Below are 26176 nucleotides of genomic sequence, written 5' to 3'. Positions count from 1 at the left end.
CAATCCGCAGTGCACGCACTCGCCGCGGTTCCAAGCGCCTATCTTTTCGTCGGCCGTGAGGGGCGTCTTCCTGTCTGTCGTTTCCGTTAGACCGTCACGAAAGCCCCGCACAGACGTGCATCTTAATGAAGGCCGTCAACGTCGCTGGCGGCGACGATCGCCTCTGAACGCTGAAGACGGAGAATATCGCAGCACCAAAAGGGCCGCCAATAGCTGTAACATTAAGAAAATAACGCTCAACGTTGTTTCTTTAAACCAAGACGAGGAACGCCCTCGATAAGCGAACAATATTAAGGCAGCGTTTTAATGTCTGTGTCGTATTTTAGAGTGGTGGGTGTTGTGAACTTGTGTGCATATTTACACTCAGCTTGTGCAAGATACGCCTCGGAAAAAAAAAAAAAAACTCCAGCACCACCGCTCACCTCCACACTTCCAACTGCGCCAAAGTTACGCGTTACAGCATAACCTTCGCTTAAAAATCCTTGCACAGCTTGAAGCACTGACTTGCGGTCTAACTGGAGGTATAACCAAGCGGCACGCATTATTAGAAAACCAGCGAACATGCCTGCATTCAGGGCTTGCTAACCTTTCAGGACACATCGGCGTAAACAAAACGAACCACAAAAAGTAACAGCTGGTGATAGTGAATAGCATCAAGTCGCAAAGGACGAGGCGAGGCGTGGTAACGCAATATATGTGTGCGCGCGCATGTGTGTGTGTGTGTGTGTATTGTCATGTCCGGCTTCGGCGTTTTCGTGTGTTTCGCAAAGCCCGAGTGGCCAGAGGCGCGCGCACGCCCTGCGTGTGTCATGAAGTATACGCGGCGGCGCAAGCGGTCGCTCAGCCGTGTCCCTAGCTCGACGTGCAACGATTACAAAAATCACAATCCGGCACACCGGCGAACACATATGTTACAAGAAGCCTTGTAAGCCCGGTATCACATGGAGACATCAACGTATGTATACAAACAGCGTGACAAGGCATGCCATGCAAACTGCGCTCTTCTCTTGTTTTAAAACAGCGCTCGTTGACACGTTGTGATATGTACGTACGACACACAGACAGCGTTTATAGAGAGAGGAACGAAAACAGCTATTCGTCTCTCTGCACCGTGTACACACACACACGCACACATTGTTCGAGGAAAAAAACAACAAACCCGGTATATGCAGTACATCTAATGCCAACGACGCGACTTCTACACGATCAATTTAAAGTGGATCCAATGCGGTAGACTAACGGCAAAATTCTAAACACACTTTTTTTTTTTGCGTTGTACTGGTAACTAGAGCAGCGGCAGCAGAGACGTTAGTCGCTAAGACTATAGCAGGCAAAATGCTTTCGCGTGGTTAGGAGCACCCATTTCAATCCGTCGTCCCTCTACGACTATAGGTGTGCGATTAAATCGCAGTTCTACGAGGTTTGCTTTTTTTTTCTTTCTTTTTTTTGTTAACTCGATACCGCCGATTAAATTTGGTAGCGCGTGCCTATATAATGTGCGGCTAGCTAGTCAGTCAATTTACTTTTACAAAAACTGATTCACTGCATGTTTAAACGTTCAAATTCGCATAAACAAACGAAGTTTAGGGTGGCCTAGCGAAGGGGTCGACAACCAGTGGCTTAGAGGGCCGGGTGCTCTTTTCCAGAGAGAGAGAGAAGAACGTTTATTTTTACAAAATATCATCCACGTAGCACTGTGCACAACACGAGAAAAAAAACGTCCTTCATCCCACCCCGCTCTGGCACTTTCTTATTTCGTCTAATGGCTCAAACCTCACTAGTACATGTGCCATCTTTACTGATATCCTATAACAGGCCGCTGCAACACACGTGCGCTGCAGTCATGTTAAGTTGCTAACTCTGACTGGCAGTTTTTTTTAAATGTTTTTCGCTATACCGCTTACGGAAATGCGGCAGTACTACTTTCTGGCGCCGATATATATATATATATATATATATATATATATATATATATATATATATATATATATATATATATATATATATATATATATATATATATATATATATATATATATATTGCTCAGGTGCTGGGCGCACAGCCCGGCCCACTATCTGACGCTTTTTCGGTAACCCGGCCAACTTCTGCAAAAAGGTTGCCGACCCCTGTCTCTCTGAGCGACGCCGCGTGTTTCTACGGTACACACGGCCCCGCCCTAGCATCTCTCCACGACAGCGCGATACCGGATAGTTCTTTTTTTTTTCTTTTCGGAGAGCAGACCACGGGATTATGCAGCCAAGGAGGAAAAAAAAAAGGACCATGCCCTCAGAAAACCTGCAGCGGCAGTCTAGCAACATCGCGCAGCTGTGCGCGACAAGACAACGCAGTCGCTTCGCGACTCCGAAAGCACGTCTTCCCAACCAGTTCACCTAGGGCACGGCTCCATATATACCACACAGCCCGAACGCCTCGACAGTGGAAAGGTGAACGAAAAAAAAAAAAAGAGAGAGAAAAAGGCGCCCGGCGTTGTCTTCCGTGTGCGTTATTAATTTCTTGTCTGTTTCACTCCTCCTTGGCGTACAATACATAGTGATGTTAAATATGCCCGTGGCAAACTGGTCGCGTGCCCAAGGTACGCTAAAATTGGCCCTCGAGTAAGTTAATTTGCGCGGATTACATAGGACGCGTAAGCTCATCGTTGCTGAGAAGCGTTGAAACGACAGTGAGTTTTCGTGTGTGTACGTTAAGCGGCACCGTGTGCAGTAAGTGAGTTCACAGACAGGCGAGGAAGTTTTTCCAAACGCCGAGTTCAGTCGTCTGACACCCGAGCGGTCTTCGTAATCGCGGCGCAAGACGAGCAGTGTCCATCGATGGGGGGGAAAAAAACGAGATGGCTCGCGTGTCGCCGCTAGTGCTCTTTGATGGGGGAACGGGGCCTGAGAGGGGCGGCGCTCGGTCTCTAATGGATGTCTTAATGACCGCGGTAACGACGAACCAGGTGTGCGCCTCTTAGGTCGCGAGACAGTTTTTCACTTTTGCCCCAAGAAACGATGCCCGGGCGCCACGCCGACAACACCTATGCACGGTAAATCTGGCGCCCGTCGTATACATTCGGCGCCGGCCACCAAGCTAACGACGTTGCCGCGACAACAAGCAAAAACAAAGGAAGAGGAACCTGCGTATCACGCGTCTTTGCCAGAAGAAGAAGGCGAAAAAAGAACGAAAGAATTAAAGTATCTTCGGAATGGTTACTTGTCAGCCGAGCAATTAACTCAATAAGTGTGTTGCGCTCACACGTGAGCGTTGCAGTGAGCCGGTTTCTCTGACAGGACGCCTCACCGGTGGCGATGGTTCGCTTGCCATGCTGACACGAATGACGCCGCGTTACCACCGGCCAGCTATCCAGTGACACGCGCTCTGCGCGCATTCAGTGCACGCCCAGGCAGATACCACTGAAGTGACAGACTGGTTTTAGAGCTATTTTCTTTGCTCCCGCGAGCGTTCCTTGGTATTGCTCGATGCAAAAGAAACACAAAGTGTCAGCAAAGCCGAATGTGAGAAAAAAAAGTAAGATGCCAACTGTAACTACCTTGTATTTAGGCCGGACAACTTGTGTAACGTTTGCGCTTAGGCTGGGCGTGACCGGAAGGCGCGGAGTGCAACAGCAGCAATGCAGCGCGACGTGACCGCGGCCCCCTCTCAGCGAGCAGAGCGCCGGGCCTTTCGCTGCGTCTGGTGCCGCGGTCCGTTTCGAGCGAGTCAGCGGTGTTGAAATAGAGCGAGATACGACAGAGCGCGGCAGCAGCGATAGGCTGATGCAACCAGCGGCAAGCGGGCGGCGCCACTAGGTCCGGGAGATGTCTTCGTGGCAGACCTCCATGTAGCTCGGGTCCCGGAGCACGCACTTGATCATATCCTTGAGCATGTTGTAGCGCGGTATGAAAGGGTACACCTTAGCGTCCGTGTAGGCAATCTGCAGTCCGTGCACGATGCCCCGGAGGTTGCTGTACTTCTTCAGCAGGCGGTACAGGTCGTTGATGGTTTGTGCGTTCTCTTCCTCGATCTCCTGCACCGTCATACCTGCGAGAGTAAGGAACACGAAAGCTTCACGTGTTGCACGTCACTGCATGGTACGACTGATTAACGCATGTGCGCCTACATTTCCTTGGTGACAGTCACTGAGGATGGTGCACACTCTCGTTTGCGGTCGTGAAAGTAAGCCTCACATTCGTCTAGCCACATAGTGGTGGTAAACATGCATGTATCAGATATGGAAGGATCAATTTCGCTCAGCAGGAAGTGCAGCAAAAGCCTCGAGCTACAATATATGCAAAACAGGACTTTATATACGCTGTTGATGGGGTCTCTGCAATAACCTCGCGTGCCATCCTCCAACACTAGCGTTCATCGTGCTGTCAAGAGATTTATATTCGATTCCGACAAACGTAGCAGCCAATTTACAGATTGGTCGTACGCAATGCATAAGGCGAAGCGTCGCTCCTGGTTTTATGGCGGAGAATCGTAACTTTTAAGAAGAAACCCTTAGATGCCTCATCAAACGCAAAAGTGACCATTAGCATCAACGCGAACGATGCAAAAAATCATCACGTGATGACGTCAGCGATTGCCAAAGTTGTCATCATGACGTCATCACACTACATCGTCGCTTGGTCAAAGGTGCGGTGCACGAAGCCTTCGGGTTCGGGGGTGGGGAGGGACAGGGCTGTTCAACACCATCGACCAAGAAGAAAAATAAGGTGGCTTTCGCCTTCGTGTCGTCTTTTTGCGACGAAGGCATGAGGGACCGCGTGACTTGTTCAAGGAAAGTTTCCCCTTCTTTCTTTCTGTTCTGTTGCTGAGGGAGCGATATAAACCTACCTGGTAATCAGATAAAAGGGTGTTGACTTTTGACTGAATGTAATTTAAGCCCAATTCCATTGGTAAACGTATCAAAACCATCCGGTTAAGCTGGACGATGCGTCGGAAATATTTGGCTGCTCGAACTGTTTAGAACTACTTTAACATGGTGGAACATTGTCATTTTTTTTCTTAATGCCTTCTTGCCGCCACTGATTGTACAAGGGGCTTCATACGTGTCCTTTGTGCTTAAAACTATTTCCGAACTGACTGTCAAATTTTAATAGGGAACTCGTTGCCATCTACTGGTGTACGTCATCCTTGGCTAGAAGTTCTCAAGCAGTGACTAATATTAGAAGAAAAAAATAGTGTCTACCAAAAGCTTGTTTCTTTGCGCCACACACACACACACACACACACACACACACACACACACACACACACACACACACACACACACACACACACACACACACACACACACACACACACACACACACACACACACACACACACACACACACACACACACACACACACACACACACACACACACACGCACGCACACACACACACACGCACGCACACGCACACACACGCACACACACGCACACACACGCACACACACGCACACACACGCACGCACACACACACGCACGCACACGCACACACACGCACACACACGCACACACACACACACACGCACGCACACGCACACACACGCACACACACGCGCACACACACACACACACACACACACACACACACACACACACACACACACACACACACACACGCACGCACACACAGAAATTATACCACTGTCAAAAGCGCAGCTTAGTAGTGTCTCGCATTTTCATCCGCCTAATTTTGACACTAATCATGTTTTCGTTTTAGCCTCACCATGCCCGTTCGTTTCACTCTCTTCGCCATTTTCGATATTTCCTTGTGCGCTAATATAAACTAAAAAGCTTTTAATACTTCTAGACTACCGTGGGGCCAGCCGATTATGCTGAAAAAATATTTCTAACGAAGCTTGCTTCACAGCCGGTGCATGTTTCGATCGCCATCCTCCTCTGGCTCGGCGTAGACGCCCGGTTCATCTCAGTATATCCTAAATGTATGTTCGTCAGACTTGCAACTGCCTCGTCCTCGTGCGCTTTAATCCTGAAACTAGGCAGATGGCCTTCCATTTCCCTAATGCTCCTTCCGCTGATTGGCTTCTGTTCCTGCAATTTTTCGAAGGCAGACGCCAAACGTTACGTTACTTGCCGTTGTCAGCGTATACGGGCTTGATTATGTACTCGTAGAGTGTACTTTTTTATTTTGGCGACCAGTGCACGTTACGGAGCACGTTTTGTGCATTTTATGGAATCTATTCGGTTACCGTCACGGGGGCGTCACGCTGATATCGACTAGTCTTAGTGGCCTAAATAAACCACACGATAAATATTGGCATCATAATTATTACCCGTTGGCGGTTTATTAATGCGCTGTTATTACTTGTTGGTTATAAGTCGGACTCTAGAGAAAACTTGTGATGCAAGCATTGGGCGTCACTATCTTTTTTTATGGGAATAGATTAAGAAAAGGGAAGAGAAAAAAAGAAATCGAAATTTATTTCTTCTGTATAGAGAGAGAGAGAGAAAGGTTAAATGAAAGGCAGGGGAGTTAACCAGAACTTTTTCGGTTTGCTACCCTGCACTGGGGAAGAGGTAAGGTGGGATAGAAAGGTAAGGAAGGAAAAAGGAGTAAAAAAAAAAACGCACACACAATCAAGCACGGGAGCATCATAGTCGTTTAGCGAGGTCGGTTGAGCGGAGAAACTTCAGCAGCGCCTTCGTCGCTTTCTGGTTGGAAGCGAGAACGTTCCGGCACTCCAAAATTGATTGTTCAGAAAGCGGCTGGTCATCGAGGCGTGCTAGCGTTGCTGAGAGCTGTTGTATAGGTTATACAAACGGCACCGAGAGCAAAAAGGCATCAATGCCTGACAGAGGCTCCCGCTCCGTTCGAAACAATGACAATATCGAATTGATTGTATTCAGTACAGGAAGCAGATACATGATTGTTGACTTAGAACATTACAGGAAAAGCACATCACTGTGAACATTACACGCAGTGTACCAACGTAACAACTGAAAGTGAATCACTATTGAGCAATAAATTCTACAAGTTTTAGGTGTTTAAGGTAATTTAAAAACAAGCTATGAAAAATAGCATGAATAACAAGCATTAGCCATAACGACTTGCTCAACACTTTGAATACATAACGAAAAGTGAAGGAAAAGTGCGAGGGGGGAAAAAGAATTGTTAAGTGCCAACAGCGCCGAGGTTTCCACGGTATTGACAATATCGCTTTTAAGCGAAAGCGGCACCTAGCATCTTTACACGGATATTCATACGGCCGCGAAGTTGCTACTCAAATGCCTAAATATTGATTAAACAAAAGAGAGAAAGCCGAGCACAGCTTAACGTGTAATCGCAGCATTTGATGTTGAAGTTTATTGCATCAGGCAATCTAATTGCATTAACCACGAGCCAAGACTGAAAGAGAAGTTTTAGTCTCGGATCTGGGCATTGGTCTCGTAGAGTGTGGCAGCAGCAGCGACTAACAATATGCTATATAATTGTTCAATGATGAAACATATCAAAATAATGCTATGATACGTATCACATGACAGCATAAATTCAAGTCGAAATACGTGATAAAATGACAGTGATAATCTGTCATAAATACGAGCATTAACTGGTTGGTTGGCCACTGTATTAATAGTCCTGAGAAACGCGACACGCGCTGTGGGCTCCTCCCACGTTGGGACGGGCGGGCTAAGCCTGACCGCCGCGTCGCGGGCTCTCTGCACAGCCCAAAGCTGATCCCCGTTGTTGGGGCTTCTGATGGCGGAGCACCACTTGGCTTGGTTGGCTTGATCGGTGCCCAGTAACGAGGGGCATCGCCAGAGCATGCAATCTAAATTAGCTACCCCCCAGCAACAGGGGCACGAACTGCTAGTGTAGGTGTCCGGATAATTTTTTTGTAATAAAGCCAAATTTGGGTACGAACTCGTCTGTGAGAGTCTAAGCGTCATTGCCTGGTCTCTGTGTAATTTTCAGCATTGTCTGGGAAAAAAGAATTAATGAATGCAGAGATAAAATGTTTCTCCGATTATGGTATTCTTTGCAGTTAAGTATCATCGTTCATTCAGGGACATTATTTGAAATAAAAATGTGCATAGGATGCTTTAAGGTGCAAATTGATTTCCTCTCTTTAGCTATATGTGAATGTAACGTGAGGCATTGCACGGTATTATAATTTGATACAAAATTATTTGCGGGTCATAGCTTGTACGCAACCTTTCTACCACTACTAGTATTCTATAGAAAGCGTCGTCAATATTTCTACTTAAATAGAGGCTGCAAAAATATGTGTAATTTTTTCTCTATTCATTAAATGTAAGAACACTTGATTTAACTTTGCATAAGAACGTTGTTCTGTGCCATCTTCCCGGCGTACAGAGCGCGAGGCGCCATAGCATCTTATTGCATGTGGACTTTATATGTAAAGTATCGGCCAACGTTCTTCATGCGAGTCCCTGTAATAATTAATGCAATAAAAGTAAAAAAAAGACGAATAAAGGAAACTGACTTGCGCCGGCCGACTGCCAAATGGAACGTGGAGATCTCTTCTGTAAGGTTCTGGCGTAGAAAGCGCCTATAGGATTGATTTCTATTTATGTAAACATCCGCTGTTTTTTCTGACAAGCGCCTTTCGTGCGTGTTCAGGGACGGAGCAGAGACTGTGTTTCAGCGGCGAAGTACAAGGAAGCGAGGCCGTTACCTAAGCTGCTGCCACAACTTGAGCTTTTTTTTGTTTTTTTGTTTTTTGCCTGGTGCGAAGGTTAGGGGTGGTACACAGCTGCATCCCAGTAAAAAAAAAAAGTCATGAGCATTAGTTAAAAAGAGCTGGTCGGTTCGTGCCGATGAGCTTCCTGTAAGCCGCGTGCCGATAGGATGAAGGAAAGAAGCGTTAATTTCAAGGGCTCGTTTTCTTTGTTATACACAATATTAATGAGAACTAACAGACAAATGCCAAGGAAAGTATAGGGGATGTTTTTAGTAATAAATGTAAGGTAATTGTGAAGAAAGAAAAGTGGACGAAAAGATAGCTTGCCGCGGGCAGGGACCGAACCTGCGACCTTCGAATAACGCGTCCGATGCTCTACCAACTGAGCTACCGCGGCGGCCGATAGGATGTGCTGCTTGTAATTCTGCGTCGATGTAAAAGAGAAACAAGCACCTAATCTGCATTCAGTTGTTGATTTCTGATCAGTGTGATTACGTCTCAACCATATTCACTGCTATTTGCTGTTTAGTTCCCATATTGACAACTACCAAACCCTTGGGACATCCTTTGTTTCAGCGCAACAACAATGAAAATTGCTGGCTTTAAGCGCAAATGTCGCTTTCCCTTTCACATTTTCCTACCGCGGTAACATGAGCGTCATCCCCTATTTCTTTTTGTTCTTTCGCGTAAAAAGTATCGTCTCAATAATTTTCGTCCCCTGTCCTACCAGTCTAACGTGGTGCTGGTGTTGGTGCTGACTAGCGTGGTGACGTGGTGTTGGTGCTGACTCTCGTTCCTAACATGCGCTTGAACAGTAAAGAGCTGTAGAGGAAACGAGCGAATCGTAGTAAGTACGCTGACAGTGGGAACAGGATGTTCAGTTCTTATCCCGGTGACATATATTAAAAGCTTGCGTTTCCCGTCATGTTTTCTTTTTCGTGCCTAGAAGTGCGAACGTATAAGTGCCACGCTCACTTTGGTGGTAGGTGAAGTTGTCAAACTAAGAAATTCGCAGGGACCGAATGAAATCAGCTCGCGCAAGACCGGGTAAATTGGAGATCACTGAGAGAGACGCTCGTCCTGCAGTGGACAGAGAACAGGCTGATGATGACGACGATTATGATAAGTGGGCAGAAGTCACTAAATAGCGCTGCTCTGTGTATTTCATGCATACAAGCTATACCTTGCAAGAGGCGAATAAAACAACTGTTATAAAGGCTGCTGCCATGACGCTCTCTCGCTCTCTCATATATATATATATATATATATATATATATATATATATATATATATATATATATATATATATATATATATATATATATATATATATATATATATATATATTGTAGAGAGGCATTGAAACGTTGTAATGGGCCGTCCTCTTCAGCGCCTTCTAGTGGGTCGCCCTCTTCGCACGCCCCTCGTGCTCGTGCTCGTGAGAGTCTGCGCTCCGTCGTGACTGTTGTGCATCGTCGCCGTCAATCCAGCCGTCAATAAACGCCTTTACAAAGTGGTGGAGAGTGCTGTACCGTCACCACAACTTCGGTCTCCATTCGATGCCCCTGGAGCTCCGATCCCGTACCGTGCCATCTACCATGCCGCAAGACGCCGCTCTGCAAACGCCGCCTCCTGCCCCGACCGCTTGTCCCGGTGTCCCCCGTATCCGCGACCCTCCTGTTTTCACCGGCCCGGATGGCACTGACGTGGAGGACTGGCTCGCCATTTACGAACGGGTGAGTGTTCCCAATAAATGGGACGAAGCAGGCAAGCTGACCAACTTGGTTTTCTACCTCGCGGGTGTGGCAGGCATGTGGTACAACAACCATGCATCCGATTTCCCGACGTGGTCCGATTTCAAGACCGCCATCGTCAACGTGTTTGGCCGCCCTGCCGTTCGTAAGCTTCAAGCCGAACAGCGCTTACGTGAACGAGCTCAGCAGGCAGGGGAATCGTTCACGAGCTACATCGAAGACATCCTTGACCTGTGCAAGAAAGCCGACGCGAGCATGTCGGAGTCTGACAGAATCAGGAATGTTCTGAAAGGCATCGACGACGATGCCTTCACCATGCTACTGGCCAAAAACCCTCGCACAGTGGCAGAGGCCATTACCCTGTGCCAAAGCTACGAGGAGCTGCGCCGGCAGCGCTTGATGACCCGTCGACCGCCATCACGCGATGCTGATCTCGCAGGCTTGTCGGCAATTCCTGACCACTCCACCTTGCTCGCCGAAATCAAGTCGTTCGTGCGTGAGGAAATTGCCCGCCAGGTCTCTCTACTGGCTTTCACTCCACCGCAGCATGTTGACCAGCCGCCAACTACACTTCTACCTCCTCTCCGCCGAGCGATTCAGCAAGAAATCGCGGAGGTCATTCCCGAATACCACCAGCCGCCTCTAGTACCTGCACCACTAAGCTACGCGCAAGCTGTAGCCAGGCCGCCCCCAGCGATTCCTGTGGCTGGCCCGCGGAGTTACGCCGAAGCCGTCGTCGTACCACAGGCCTTCGACGCGGCTGTGCCGCCTACATACGTCGACGTCGTCCCCAGGCCCCGACTGCTGCCCACAATGCACTCATATCAGCAGCCGCCTCGTCCATCCCGTTCTGCGACATGGATGGGACCCGCGAACCGCTGGCGCACTTCCGACAACCGCCCCATTTGCTTTGCGTGCGGTTGCGCCGGTCACGTCGCACGCTACTGCAATCGCGTGCAGCCGCCTCGGGTTGCATCAACCCTGACCAGCTCATCAAGCAGTCCTTATTATGACCAAGCGCCGCCCATGTCACCGACGTCCCGCCCCGCACCATCTACCCGCCGTTAACCGTCTCCACGACGTCGCTCACTGTCGCCGATGCGGCAACGTCCGGGCTCACGCGACCAGGAAAACTAGTCGTCGCAGTCCACGAGGCAAGGGCTGCGACGCTATCGAACTGCGAAAGCCCTCAGCGAAGCCCCTCGAACGTGATTGACGTGTTTGTGGACAGTGTTCGCGCACCTGCCCTTATCGACACTGGAGCCGCCGTATCCGTTATGGACGCCAAGTTTAGCCGACTACTGCGAAAAGTGACGACGCCGCTTTCCGGGCTCTCCCTCCGTACAGCCAGCGCCCAAAGTATTCACCCAACAGCGGTGTGCACAGCTCGCGTCATTATTCAGGATGCTCTGTACGCCGTCGAATTGATCATAATTCCTGCCTGCTCTCACGACGTCATCCTAGGATGGGATTTTCTCTCCCGCCACGACGCCGTCATTCATTGCGCACCAGCCGAAATAGAGCTCTCACCATTCTCTGAATTGGCGCCGGCAGACAGTCCATCGGCTGCGGGCAAGGTACTTGTCAAAGACGACACCAAGGTGCCTGCAAACTCGTCGACGGCGGTGTCAGTGTACTGCGCCAGTCTCTCCGACACCGTTGCACTTCTCTCGCCATCTCGCCGTGTTTGCACGAGGAAAGGCATGCTGGTGCCTTTCGCGACCGTGCAAGTCACTCAGGGCAGTACGTCAATTTTTGTTATCAACCCATCTCCGTACAGTGTTATGTTGGTCCGCGGGGAATGTCTCGGCAGCGTGGAACCCCTCGAAGACGCACAAGTTATGGACGAACCAGATGAAATGCACTGCCACAGTTCCAGTACGCTGGGCGCTGTTTCGACGTCTGGTTCATCACCCGCTGATGTCTTTGGTTCCTCCATTGCTGACGACCTTACACCGGTCCAGCGTTCCCAGCTTCTGGGCCTGTTGGACGAATTTCGCTCTTCTTTCGATGTCGCTCGAACTTCTCTCGGCCGCACTTCCGCCATTACGCATCGCATCGACACTGGCGCCCAGCCGCCACTGCGGCAACGTCCATATCGCGTATCTCCCACAGAACGCCGTGTAATCAACGAGCAAGTCGACGACATGCTTTGACAAGATGTTATTCGACCTTCTAACAGCCCCTGGGCGTCTCCTGTCGTTCTTGTTGCGAAGAAGGACGGTTCTGTGCGGTTCTGTGTGGACTACCGACGACTCAACAAGATCACTCGTAAGGACGTGTATCCACTACCGCGAATAGACGACGCGATTGACAGCCTGCAAGGAGCAGAATTCTTTTCATCTCTCGATTTGCGCTCAGGGTACTGGCAAGTACCCATGGCTGATGACGCTCGACCGAAGACCGCCTTTGTCACGCCAGACGGCTTGTACGAATTCAACGTCATGCCCTTTGGGCTGTGTAATGCGCCCGCCACCTTTGAGCGCATGATGGATACCGTTCTGCGCAACCTGAAATGGCACACATGTTTGTGCTACCTCGACGACGTCGTTGTTTTCGCTCCGGACTTCTCCACGCATCTTCAACGCCTGCGGCATGTTTTGACGCGTTTGAGCGACGCCGGTCTACAACTGAATCTAAAGAAGTGCCGATTTGCAGCACGGCAGCTGACAATATTCGGTTACGTCGTGTCCAAGGACGGTATTCTTCCCGATCCAGCCAAGCTTCGGGCCGTGACCGAGTTCCCCAAACCTACGTCCGTCAAAGAACTGCGCAGTTTCGTAGGACTGTGTTCCTACTTTCGGCGCTTCATTCGAAACTTCGCGACCGTCATATCGCCGCTGACGAAGCTCCTCGGAAGTAACGGGTCCCTCAATTCATGGTCGTCAGAGTGCGACGACGCTTTCGCGAAGCTCCGTCGTCTGTTGATGTCGCCTCCCATACTACGCCACTACGACCCTACGGCCCCTACAGAGGTACACACAGACGCCAGCGGTGTTGGCCTTGGCGCTGTCCTTGCGCAGCGCAAACCAGGGTTCCCTGAATATGTCGTGGCATATGCAAGTCGTACGCTCACCAAAGCCGAGACCAATTACACCGTCACCGAAAAGGAATGCCTGGCGATCATCTGGGCCCTTACGAAGTTCCGACCTTATTTGTATGGTCGCCCATTTGATGTCATCACCGACCACCATGCACTCTGCTGGTTGTCATCATTGAAGGATCCATCAGGCCGCCTCGCCCGCTGGGCACTTCGCCTACAGGACTACGATATCCGCGTGCTGTACCGCAACGGACGTCAGCATGCTGACGCCGACGCCCTCTCGCGCTCCCCCTTGCCTGACGACAGTGCCTCCTGCTCATTGTCTCACACTGCTGTTTCTTCTATCGATGTTCACACCATCGCTACCGAGCAGCGCAAGGATAAATGGATCGCTTCGCTAATAGACTTGCTCACTGATCCGTCGACAACACCAACCACTCGCGCGTTGCGTCGTCAAGCCCACCATTTCGCCATTCGTGACGACCTCCTCCACCGACGCAATTACAACGCCGACGGCCGCCAGTGGCTACTAGTAATACCCCGCAGTCTGCGTTCTGAAATATGCGAATCGTTCCACGCTGATCCGCAGTGTGCGCACTCTGGGGTATCGAAAACATACCACCGCATTCGCCAACGGTACTTTTGGCGAGGCATGTACCGCTACGTGCAGAAGTTCGTTCGCTCCTGCATCGATTGTCAGCGCCGCAAAACTTCAACGCACCAGTCACCAGCAGGTCTGCAACCTTTACCTTGCCCTGACCGGCCGTTTGGGCGCGTTGGCATCGATTTGTATGGGCCACTCCCTCTGACTTCGGCTGGTAACCGCTGGGCCATCGTCGCTGTAGACCACCTTACGCGATACGCCGAAACTGCCGCCCTCCCAGCGGCTACAGCGCGCGATGTAGCCTCCTTTCTGCTCCGCCGGTTCATGCTGCGCCACGGTCCACCCCAGGAGCTGCTCAGCGATAGAGGCCGTGTCTTCCTGTCGGAAGTCGTCGAAGCCATCCTCAAAGAGTGCAACGTTGTTCACCGCAAAACTACTGCTTACCACCCGCAGACGAATGGGCTCACGGAACGCTTTAACCGCACGCTCGGCGACATGCTCTCGATGTATGTCGCCGCCGATCACACAAATTGTGATTCCATTCTACCTTTCGTCACCTACGCCTACAATACCGCCCCTCAAAGCACCACTGGTTTCTCACCATTTTTCCTATTGTACGGCAGGCACCCGTCGCACAGAATCGACACAATCCTTCCATACAAGCCGGATCGATCTGAGTGTGCGCCTATTTCTGCCACAGCCAGACTTGCTGAGGAGTGTCGCGAGCTTGCGAAGACCTTTACTGCGCAGGACCAAGAGCGGCAGAAAAGCATCCGCGGTGAGACCAACACTTCTGCACCCACGTTCCTACCTGGAGCACTCGTATGGCTCTCGGTCCCTACCACTGCAACTGGCCTCTCTTCCAAACTGCTGCCCAAATACGAAGGCCCCTACCGTGTCGTCGAACGCACATCCCCGGTCAACGACCTGATTGAACCCATCGACCCATCTTCCGACATACGCCGTCGAGGGCGCGACATTGTCAACGTGGAGCGCCTCAAGCCCTACCATGACCCGCTTATAGTGACCAGCTGCTAGGTCGCCAGACGGCTCCCTTTTCGTACCCGGGGTAATTGTAGAGAAGCATTGAAACGTTGTAATGGGCCGTCCTCTTCAGCGCCTTCTAGTGGGTTGCCCTCTTCGCCTCTTCTCGGAGAGCACGCCCCTCGTGCTCGAGCTCGTGAGAGTCTGCGCTCCGTCGTGACTGTTGTGCATCGTCGCCGTCAATCCAGCCGTCAATAAACGCCTTTACAATATATATATATATATATATACATATATATATATATATATATATGAGAGAGAGTACTGACTCCACTTACAAGAACTCACATTTCTCTAGATGTTTGTGCACTGACTCCGATTTAAGGATAATCTATTTCAAGCTTGTGAGAATCACGCAGCAGTAACAGAAAGCAAAGCAAAGAAGTCAATTAGCTTCTACGCTACGGTTGCGAAGGGCAACCTCAATCGCTCGCTCCGTACGGCATTCTGACTGTGCAAATTAACTACGCAATCAGAGGCCTGTTGGGAAATTCGCTCCAATAAAACTCCATTAATTGCGGAGCTTCCCTTTCGTTTATTAGCGTGCAAGTGTAGGCGTTCTTTCTTGCGAATGGCCGAGGTGCGCTAGTGGTTGCCGGCATGCAGCCGCAGCAGGCATGACCAGTGGTCGTTCACGCGCTGCATGTGACAGCACAGCGGCTGCCCGCAGTGATTGCCTCCGTGCGCGCCAGGGGTTCTTTTGATGGCTCTTCTTTGGCGTTCTTCATTTATTTCACCCGCGAGCAAGCAGTAGCACAGTGAGCCAGCTGCTCGTCGTTCCGCCTAACAAAGGCGCCGTCCCTGCAGGCTCGCATCCGCGCGCGAGACCGTTTGAGCGGGCCACGTGCCCAGCAATAACGCGGGCTATATTCAGATGAAGAGATGAACAGTCGGTAGGCTTTGCCAGCGCGTATGTTCGCAGAGCCTGCGTGTATCGGCGAGATGCACAGTCGATATTGCGTGTGCAAACGCGTGCTCTTCTTTCTCTGCATCGTCGTATATTCTTGATCGAGAGATGTGATGTACACCGCGTCTCTGCTGCTGCCGCTGCTGCATCGCTTTTGCGTGTGCCGTGGCGCCGTGTATCAAAGTTGCAGGCTCGAGTCGTCGGCTGGCGTGCTGCACTATATGCGCGCCCGCGTAACAAAAGAAAGCGTGCGTGTTTAGTTCCAGCAGCGTCTCGGGAAAGAGCGGCGTTTGTCACGGGCCACGCTTTCTTTCCGACCACCGAGTGTGAAAGACATATCGCTCTTCATGACTTTCTGAGCACGCTCTTCCTTTTGTCTCTCGTCGTTATTGTGCATGGCACCATGATCCACTCCTCTCGCACCACCCTTTCTTCGGTGCACTCATTTTCTCAATTGTCCCTCTTTACTTTTCGCGAGATAGGCTAGAGTGGAGCTTATATTAAGGGCTGGTCTTACGGGTTTCAGCGCGGGATATGAAATAAAGGGACAAGTGCCTGTTGGAAAACGCACGCACCAAGAAGTGCGGAGACGGCCGCGCAATGAGCGCAGCCATACGCGAACTCGCGGGCCGCGGGAAAGGCACCCGGTGGACTGAGCTTGGAGAAGGAGCCCTCGGCTGGCTGCGCGACAGCAGCGGCCGAGACACGTGCGCGCTAACCCGGAGACGCACCTTCTCCATTTGTCTCGCTCGCCTGGCCTGCCCGCGCGGTGCCGAGTGAAAAAAATCCGCGCTCCTGTTTTTGCCGTCGTGCCCTAGCCGAGGCCACGATACATGGTGTGTATGCACGTACATCCGTAACCAAAACGAAACTCCCCGTCGGTCCCCGACGACGCTTTGATCGGCTGCATCTCTTCCTTTAGGTGTCATCACTTGGTTTGTTCTTGCTTTGTTTTGTTTTTGTTTTCACGGCATCGCGCAGTTTTGTTACGCTGCTTGCTCCTATACTTGGCCTCCATCTTTCGACCACGTCCGATCGAGCTTCAGGAGCTGTGAAACTGGCGCGCTTCACTCCTTCTTGCGCCTCAGTGCTGACAAGTCCGTTTTGTTTTGCTCCCGGCATTTCTGGATTTATCGCTGAAGCTTCGCTCGAACTCTGCTTTTTGGTCGCTCTCGGAGGGGAGAGCTGGGAATTCTTTTCGTCAACTTCCATTTGACACACTGAATTTACAAGAAGGAGGTGTGTCGAATCAAATATTTGCATTTCCTTTTCTTCTTATGTTGCCGTGCGCCCCAACAACCCTACACGCATCACATGACTCCAGTAGTATATAGCTCGAGAAAAAAGAGAGCATACGAAGGTGCACCCATGCGCTTTCAAGTGCGCTCCTTCTTCGTGCAGGCATTTTTGCTTTGCTTTTAATTCCGCTCTTCCGGATATCTCTGCGCGCAGGACCTTCTTTTTCTGTCGCCTCCGCGTGTTCGCATGTTGTCTTTTCCGTCCGGGTGGTGATTGTCGGCGGCGGCCACTTGACTCGATTGAATATAGATGCGCTCCTGGCGCGTCAACTCCCGAGCTTTGGCGCATAAATGCATGCGAGTGTGGGCGCCGGCGCACGCCCATAAGGAAACTGCTCCGGGCGCTGCTGCACAAGTCGGGCATACGATCTTGCGAGGAACACCGCGGGCTGCGATCGTGATGGGCGCGCGCACGCCTTGTAGAGGAGAGTGCCTCATTGTTCGGTCGCACTCTCATTTTTTCTCCTTTTTTCCCCCTTTATTTTAGTAGAAAGGCGAGCGCTACCTCTCGCCGATACTGGCGTTGGCCGGCTGCCGTAGCGGCGGTGGTATTTTTTGTGCGCGCGCGACACAGTAGCCGTGCCCGCACTTCCAAGCAGGATCGGCACAGAGCAAGGCACTGCAGGCGGCCCCAACGACTTGACACCCGTGCCGCAGCAGGAAACGACGCCTCGAGGAAACTGCATCGCAGGAAGTGTTTCCGCCTTGCGCGGCAGTTTGGCGGCCGGGCCTTGGTTTCAACTCCCTCTCGGTCCCAACGCGCATCTTCGTATTCTTTTATCTCTCTTTGTCTTGCAGGAAACTGTCCTTCGGGAGGAAGCTCCTCCATGGCGCCGCTGTACGGTCATTGTCTTTCAGCTGGCGACAGCGCACGTATCACGCAACATGGGGAGGGTCCGACGGCCCGAGTAGAAGAGCGTGACGAGATTATCTCTCCGCTCTCGGCTGGTTGGTGTCGAGCGGCTGCTGTTGCTGCTATTAGCACAGAGCGAAGCTGCTACACCGACGTGGAGTGCCCCTCCTTCCTGCTCGCACGCCTTAGCATGCTTCGCTCGTTCGCGTCATCTCTCCTCTGTGGTGAGCTCGACACGTTACGGGCATGCACTAAGTAAGCTCCTCGGGTTGTCCTCAACAAGCGGACAACGGAACGACTTATTGCCGATAGTTGAGCATGATGCCGAGGGGCCGAATTCGCAAGACTGTTCTTTCGGAAGTGCCGCTCAGCCTACTTTGCTGTTTATACCTCCCGCATCGTGATTGGCTGAAATATTTTCTCACAAAATTTTTTCACGTAATACGTTTTTGTGAGCACAGGCCAGGGTATTCAGGTACAAGGCACGAAGTGCTGGTACGGGCGGTTGGCCCACGCTTCCAAAAAGCAAATGAAATAGCTGGCCACTCCAGGAGACAAGGAGATGAGATGTATGGGTCAATATACTATAGGACCCGCTTCATTTGGTCCTCTGCCTTTCACTTGGCTTAGACAGTTCAGAAAGACAATTGCTAATTACGGACACGACAAGACAACGCCTGGCGGTTTGTTCAGTTTTGAACTTTACCGCTTGAAAGGCTCTTTTCTGGAGGTGAATTAATTGGCTGCGATAAATGAGAATGAAGGGTGGGGGGGGGGGGGGGAAGGGGGGAGGTACTGTTACGTCTTTTTTCCCCACTTCTTCATTAGGTTGCGCATTAGGTTTCTCACGCTTGATTTCGTAAATTGCCAATTTGGCTGCCATTAAGCGCGGCCAAGGCTCTTCTCCTTAGCGTTCATGACGCACTAGAATGTGTGCCTGTACCAATGTGGCTATAATCACGTTAAAAGAACTCTCACGTGCGTATCGTGTAACCCGTAGAGAACGTCTTTATCGGTGTGCTAGAACGACCCAGGTGTGCAATGACAAGCTGCGTCAATATCCACGCCCATATATAGACTGCTTTAAAAAAATTGCGATGGGTGGGAGTCTAGCTTTTCGAAGTTTCCTGCGTCTCGGTTCTAGTTTATCGTTAAAACTAGGAAGAGGGAAAAAGACCAAGTTGCCTTTACTGCTCAAGTCTGACTTTTGCAAAAAGAAAAAAAAAAGAATAATAGATTGCTTAAACCACCATGACAATAAAAAAAAACAAAAAGCGTCGAAGTACGTTATTATGCTCTAAAGTTGGAGCATTGCAGACATATAAACGATTGACAGTACGTACATTTGTAGTAATTGCTGTTTTGAGAATAGGCCCGTATTCGCAGAAACATCTTACGCTAGAAGCTTCTCGCCCCTTTTAGGCTGCATTCGCACCGGCACACATCGCGACTGCAGCTGCGGAAGACGCCACGTAAGCTAAGTGAGATGCAGGCACACATTAACTGTGTGTGTGTTTTACGTGCGGCTCTCTGACGTGGGGGTAGAATACCGGGTATTTCTACGAAGTCATTAGGTAACTGTTTGAAAATGGCCATTTTTGTAATAATAGGGTGGTTCCTATAGAGACATGCTTTTTTTTGTGGAGGCGGCCATTTCGTAACTCGTGAGACACGCTAATTAGTACCTGATTAACCAAAATATGTTAATAACTGCTAAGCTGAAAAGTATGGCGGGCTCACTGCGGTTGGGAAATTCAAGCCAGCTCTTTGTAAGAGCAATATCAGCTCCTGGATCCGTGCAAATACTGTTACCCGGGGAAACGTTGGCACGACGAAATAGCCGGTTTCAAAGCGCGCAAAGCTGAAACCGGGCGCGCCACCTCACGCGTTGAGGCATACCTCCAGACATCGTTACAGCTTACGTCATCAAAAGGCGGGCGATCAGCGGTCGGCGTCCTGTCATTGTCACGTGGTCCCATCGCCAAAAGTGTGGAGAGCAGCAGGGCGGCCTGCCTCTATAAGTGACGTAAGCAGCAGCGTCAACCTGAAGGGCATGGCCGCGTGTGTGCGCCCGGTTTTAGTTTTGTGTGCTTCGAGACTGGCGAATTCGTCGTGCGTTAGTTCCGCGGGCAACCGCATTTTTACGAATCCCAAAGCTGACATGCCTTTTAAAAAGAGCTGGTTTCAACTTTATAAAATCACGAGCTCGCAAAATCAGTTAGTTTTCAAGTTAACCCCATTGTGTTAATCAGTTACTAATTATCATGTGCCACCTATCAATAAATGGCTGCTACCTCTGATGACATTTCTAGATGAACACCCATTTATTCTAAAATGTCTATTTTTAAATATTACCCAGTCTTTGTCAAAATGTTCGGTGTAGTATTTTTAGAACGTCGATACACCATTCTCATTCGCAGAAGAAAGGTCTTGGGCTCTGTGATTTCAGAATGAAAGCAACTGAATCCGTGTCCTTGAAGGACCTATAGAGGACAACTCGATGCAAGCAAAGCCAGAAATGCATGGCTGTCCATAGTGGGCAAGATTCGACGTATTACATTGTATAGACGAAATGGCAGGAAGGCGTCGTAATGGTAAAAAATAGAAAGCTTCTTGGTTAAAAACTGGAGTTGCGCTGTCGCGAGACGATCACGTAAACACATTATCTTTACATTCAGCTGCGCTGGGCGGAAATTCTGGGCGCTATCAGCCGGTCTTTTATAGGCCCTCCTCCACGAGGGGCTCGAGACGAAATCGAAAGTGCGCACAATGCGCAGAGGCCGCTTCGCAGCCACTTCGCTCCCTTTGAAAACAGCGCACTGAGTTAAAACAGCACATTAAATCGATTTTAGCATAAGTAAAAAAAAAAAAAAGAACAGAAATACTTAGTCAGAAAAAAGTTACAAACATCGATGAACTTTTTTTTTCCTTCCCTCTAATGGCAGTCGTTGTAGGCACTTCCCAGCAGCACTTAAGGCTCTGCCATCGCTTTTGTCGTCAGCGCGTTGTCCCAGAAACTCCGGGACGACTTTTCCTCGATCGAGTGCTAGAGGTTCCTTTTTTATGTTGTAGCATTCGCTCTTAATGTTACATACAGTAGTTTTAGTGGGACCAACACCGAAGAGAAAATGCTTTGTCAGCAGTGCGAACTTTCATTGTTCTTAAATTCGCTAAAAAGTTTCGACAAAAAAAAAAAAAAAAAACTGCCGAATAACGTAGCGTCACGGTGCTCATGCAAGACATGTAAAAAGGACGCTGCCATACGATATCCTTGCGGTTGGCGTTCGGCGTAACTGCTGAGCTAAGACACGCACTGCTGCACGAGCTCGAAAAATAGGGGTGTCTTTTGTCCTAGGCTGCAGAATCGCGAAAAGAAGCGTAGAACTGTTTTGGGAACGTAGGTAAAGTAAAAAAATGAGCGCGACAGCGATGTGCGAAATGTTACTGCCGAACAGTACTGCGCGGCAGGGTCCGGACTTCGTACTGGTGAAAGACTGCGACATCTGTAGCGTATAATACTGCGCTCCATAGCTGTCCCTGCCCTCTTTCCACTCTGTACAAAACTTCGTAACTTTTTCCTACTATTATGTCATCCTAATGATCCGCACTCGGAACTGCCCGTTATCGTTGAACAACATTTGCTGAGCGGACAGTCGCTGCATGGTTTCGGGCACGTGTTTACTTCCAAGGCTCACTGTTCGCGGAGTTGTTTCAGCCGCATCGCTCCCTTCACCGCATCATGCAGCTCGCTTCTTCGGCTCTGCGCGGCCGAGAATTCTAAGCATTTTTTGCGGCGCTCTCTGGGCAGGGGACGAAAGCCTGCGGCGCATTCGTCCGAGCGCTGCCGCTTGATTGGAGAGCGAACGTTCTCGAGATGCTTCAGCGCAGCGCCGAGAAAGCTCCCCTCGGGGCGCATGTGTGGCCGCGTCGAGGCCGACGCACATTCCCCGGCTTCTTTCCCGGCTTGTAACGAATCGCGGGTGCCTCCCCTCGGGGCTTCCCTGCCGGGCGAGCCTTCCTAGGCCTGTTTCAGGCCTCGTCCGAACGGTCGTGCGCCGCGCGGTCCTCCTCCTAACTGTTGCTTTGCCAGACATGAGCCAATATCGCGAGCTTTCTTCGACAGAAAATGCGGCAACGAAAATTGACAAAATAAAAAAGAGTTTTGAGACAGGAAACGGGCCTGGTTAGTGCGCGGAGTCAACATCTCAGTCGTTTCACGTATTTACCCCCGGTTTAGGTTCGACGGGATATGTATTACTTTTGCGGATGAACTTATAACGACAAAAGCATGAAGGTTTGCTTGCTCTGTCCACAACATAACAGTTCACTTGAAAGACAGAGAGAGCGAGGGAGAGAATAAACGTCTTTATTTACAGGGCAGCTTAGGAGAGGCGCCCTTAGTCCGTGATGCCTTGAGCAGCGTCCTGTGCCCTCGCGACCAGCCTTAGCTGACCGTCGAGGTTAGAGCTGGCCAAGGCTCTTTCCCAAAGCTCGTGGGTGTGGCAAGGATTGGGTGGCTTTAGTGGCGACAGCCTCCTACCATATGTTGGAGGGATCCGGCTTCTCCGCAGAAGCGGTTCGCTTGAGAGCAGGTGAGCGGTTTTTCATCTAGTGCAACCAAATTATTGGTAACGCTAAGAAAGGGAAATTGACAACCACCAGTTTGTAGCACGAAGCCGCAAGGAAATCCATACGGATTTCTCAGAAAGAAAGCTTCTTAATAGAACTTTTTGTTGGGCTAGTTGGTACATGCTTACTGAAAAACCAAAAAGACGCGTACCATCAAGGAAAAAAGTAATTAAAGGACAGAAAGGGCGTCACTCGCAACTAACTTTATTCCCAGAACATCAGCATCATATATAACCACAGCGACCCTGCGCGCGCACATCGCCTCACAAGTTCGTCATCGCCTCACAAGCTCGTCAATGTGCGCGCGCAGGGTCGCTGTGGTTATATATGCCTCACAAGCTCGTCAATGTGCGCGCGCAGGGTCGCTGTGGTTATATATGATGCTGATGTTCTGGGAATAAAGTTAGTTGCGAGTGACGCCCTTTCTGTCCTGTCCTTACTTTTTTCCTTGATGGTACGCGTCTTTTTGGTTTTTCAGAAAGCTTCTTAGCTGCGGAAATATTCGTCCTGCTCCGGGGTTCGAAGCCGGGACCAACGCCTTTCCGGGGCGGTCACTCTACCATTTGAGCTAACCAGGAAGCTAGCAATTGGCAGCATGAGGGCGAATTCATCGACAACTCGAAACACATGGACACATAGTATTGCAAATAAGTTCTGCGGAATCCTGCAAGGTGGCGGAAGGGTCAAGAAAGCTAAATTAGACAACCAGCCGTTTGTAGCCCGAAGCCACAAGGAAATCCACCTTGCGGGATTCCTCAGAACTGATTTGCAATATTACTGGTAACGCTATTGAAGATGGCACTGAATGGGCGATGTAGTCAAACAATCCGCGTGCGTTTTAAGGCGGTGACGTGATCCAACTTACGTGCTCGTAAACGAGATTTCATGTGCTATAAAAGCAAATGTTAAATACATTTTTTTCCTATACGGGCTATTTTGAACGCTGTAACGAGTATGGGAGGTGAAGGACAAACTTTAAACGGAGTCTGCGTCTTGGCGTGGTAAAACGTTGCAAGTATTTAGTGAACTCAGCCGGCGCTCTCGACAGACGGAGTCGATCACTAGACTCTACCGTAAGATGAGAAACTGCACTGCGGATGAAAATTCGCAAGAATATAACTTTCAGTATGAGCATAACATTTGTGACTGATAATAATCCATGACCGGTAGACTTTCTTCTTTGATTTATGCTGTCATCGCATTGTTTTTCGGGATGTGCACGACGTACGTTTCGGCGCGAAGTTTATTGCCGACGTTCCGGCCTCCTGTGACCGGCTGAAACGTCGGCAATAAAATGTGGGGGAGCGTACGTCGTGTCCCCCCCCCCCCCGCCCCCGCCAAAAAAAAAAGAAAAAAAAACTGCTATATTTCCGGGGCCTGCGAGAGATTATATACGTAATCGAAAAAAAAAAGCGAAAAAACAATATTTTTGCCAGGAACGTAAACGAAACGAAACGTTATTTTTCGTCTCGTCTAGTGAGAGGGAAACCAAATATATTCTGTCGGTTTTCGGTTCAAGTGGAAAGTCGGCAATCCGAAACAACACCAACGTCAGGCAACGCCAGCGTCCCTCGGGCAGAGATAGTGCGAGCGGCGGCTGCTTCACCTCCGGTGTCAATCCCCGTCGGCGAACTGGGGCCGAATTCGCAAGGCTTTTTTTTTTTTTTGGTGGCACGAGCAACGAGTGGTACTCTTGTTTCTCGTCTGAGCACTTCCGGTCGAGCGCTTACTTCTAGTTTTCTGAATGTATTCAGAAAAAGTCTTGTAAAAAACAAAAGCGGTACGAAACCGATCGTTCTGGTTCAAGTTAAGAGTTATATTGGATACATATGATATCGGAGCATAAGTTTAGTTTAGATTAGTGTCAATTAACTGTCAGGATAATTAATGAAAGTTAATTGAATGAGCTCATTGAAAGAGCAGACAGCTTTCTTGTGAGCATCTATGGGATAGCTTCGGCACCTGGCGGAGCGGATCTCAACCGCGCGCACCTTTCTGCGTGTCCTCTGAGATCCACTTCGGCAGTGCGGCGACGAAACGCAGTGTTAACCCAAGGAATACGCCTGAGCACACGGACGCCGAGATGCAAGGGCCACTACCAGGCACCCAAGTCAAGCACTAGTGTAGCTTCCAATTGTTCCTAAGTTTTGTTTTCTTTCGTTTTCATTTCTATCTTTTTTTGCCATTGGCCGGCCATATTCGCTATAATGTGTCCAGCATCAAAACTGAACGAGAGTGCTAGACTGTCGGGTTGCGCGGAAATGACTGCAAACGAGCTGTTGAAGGGCCGAGTGGTTGACTCACCGTCGAGCCTCTGCTTGCGTTCGCGGGCCTCCTCGTCTGCGGTGGCCCTGGCGGCGGCGTCTTGCGTCCTCGACTCGGACGCCTTCTCGAGCGTGGCGCAGGCGCGCAACACGTACGCGTTCACCTGCTCCTGCTTCTCCTGGCGGGGAAGATCCAGCAGTACCCAGTACTGCGTGTCCAGGCAGGTTACATCCTTCACCATCGCCTGCGAAACACGGGGGCCAACATTTGCTCTTCATCGTCAGTGCTATCGTGACGCGAACAGCTCCATGAAGCTGCAGTTCATCTGACGAACAAAGAACAAAGAAAGTTCTGGAGAAGCGCTGCAGCGTGCTATGCAATGGAGGAACTATGCGCATCACTGGGCGCTAATGCAAGTGCAAATGGTAGCACCGAGGATCTCTTTAATGCTCGATATTTTGATGATATCTGCACCAGAATAACACCCGAATGAAATGCGAAGGAAACAAAAAAAAATGTAGAAGCAAACCAGAACATTTCCCACTTTTAGTCACTTCTTATCAAGACATGTTATAATCTCGTAATTGTAGATGCGCCTCAGCTACAAAAATGATTGCGAATTAATCACACTTGTGCCACGCACACTAGCGAATGTCGTAAGCATAGTACGCCCACTGGCTTGTCTTTTCGCTTTCGACAACCTGTCATTTTGTCGGGATGGTACATGTTTTTAACGCTGCTGCGTGCTCCCGGAAAAGTTGCAGAAATAAGCGTTATTTTCTCTTCTGAACCACTATACATACATATTCTTCGAAATGCGGAAGAATAGTTCTGTATGCCGTAATGAGAACATATTTGCACACTCACCAATGTGTTTCTGATAATGTCGCCTTATTCAAGCAAAAGATATGATTTGTTGTGTGACCTGTTGAATGCAAAAATATGCTGCTTTCCAGACAGTGTAGGAATGCTACCCTTGAAGCATGAATCTTCGTTTGGCTTGGCCTTTCACAAAAAATATGTTCTCATTAATTTTTCCTGATATCCACCGAACCCAAGCAGCGTGTGTAGTTGAGCCGATTAGATGAAAAAATTAAAATGAACATTAGAAAAGCTAGC

At 49.8% G+C, this 26176-nt stretch overlaps 1 protein-coding gene across 1 annotated transcript in view; it reads right to left on the bottom strand.

Moving 5' to 3' along the window:
* Nucleotides 1-2031: 2031 nt before the first annotated feature.
* Nucleotides 2032-26176, bottom strand: part of LOC119402299 (uncharacterized) — a 141513-nt gene continuing 117368 nt past the window's right edge. Inside the window, exons 4-5 of the mRNA XM_037669454.2 lie at nt 25097-25301; nt 2032-4042 (exon numbers count right to left, since the gene is read on the bottom strand). Of these exons, the coding sequence (XP_037525382.1) occupies nt 3807-4042; nt 25097-25301 (441 nt within the window). The 3' untranslated portion in view covers nt 2032-3806. The remainder of the gene's footprint in view (nt 4043-25096; nt 25302-26176) is intronic.

Source organism: Rhipicephalus sanguineus, chromosome 1 (genome assembly GCF_013339695.2).
Source record: "Rhipicephalus sanguineus isolate Rsan-2018 chromosome 1, BIME_Rsan_1.4, whole genome shotgun sequence".
Taxonomy (NCBI): Eukaryota; Metazoa; Arthropoda; class Arachnida; order Ixodida; family Ixodidae; genus Rhipicephalus; species Rhipicephalus sanguineus.
This window is presented reverse-complemented; position numbering and strand designations above follow the sequence as displayed.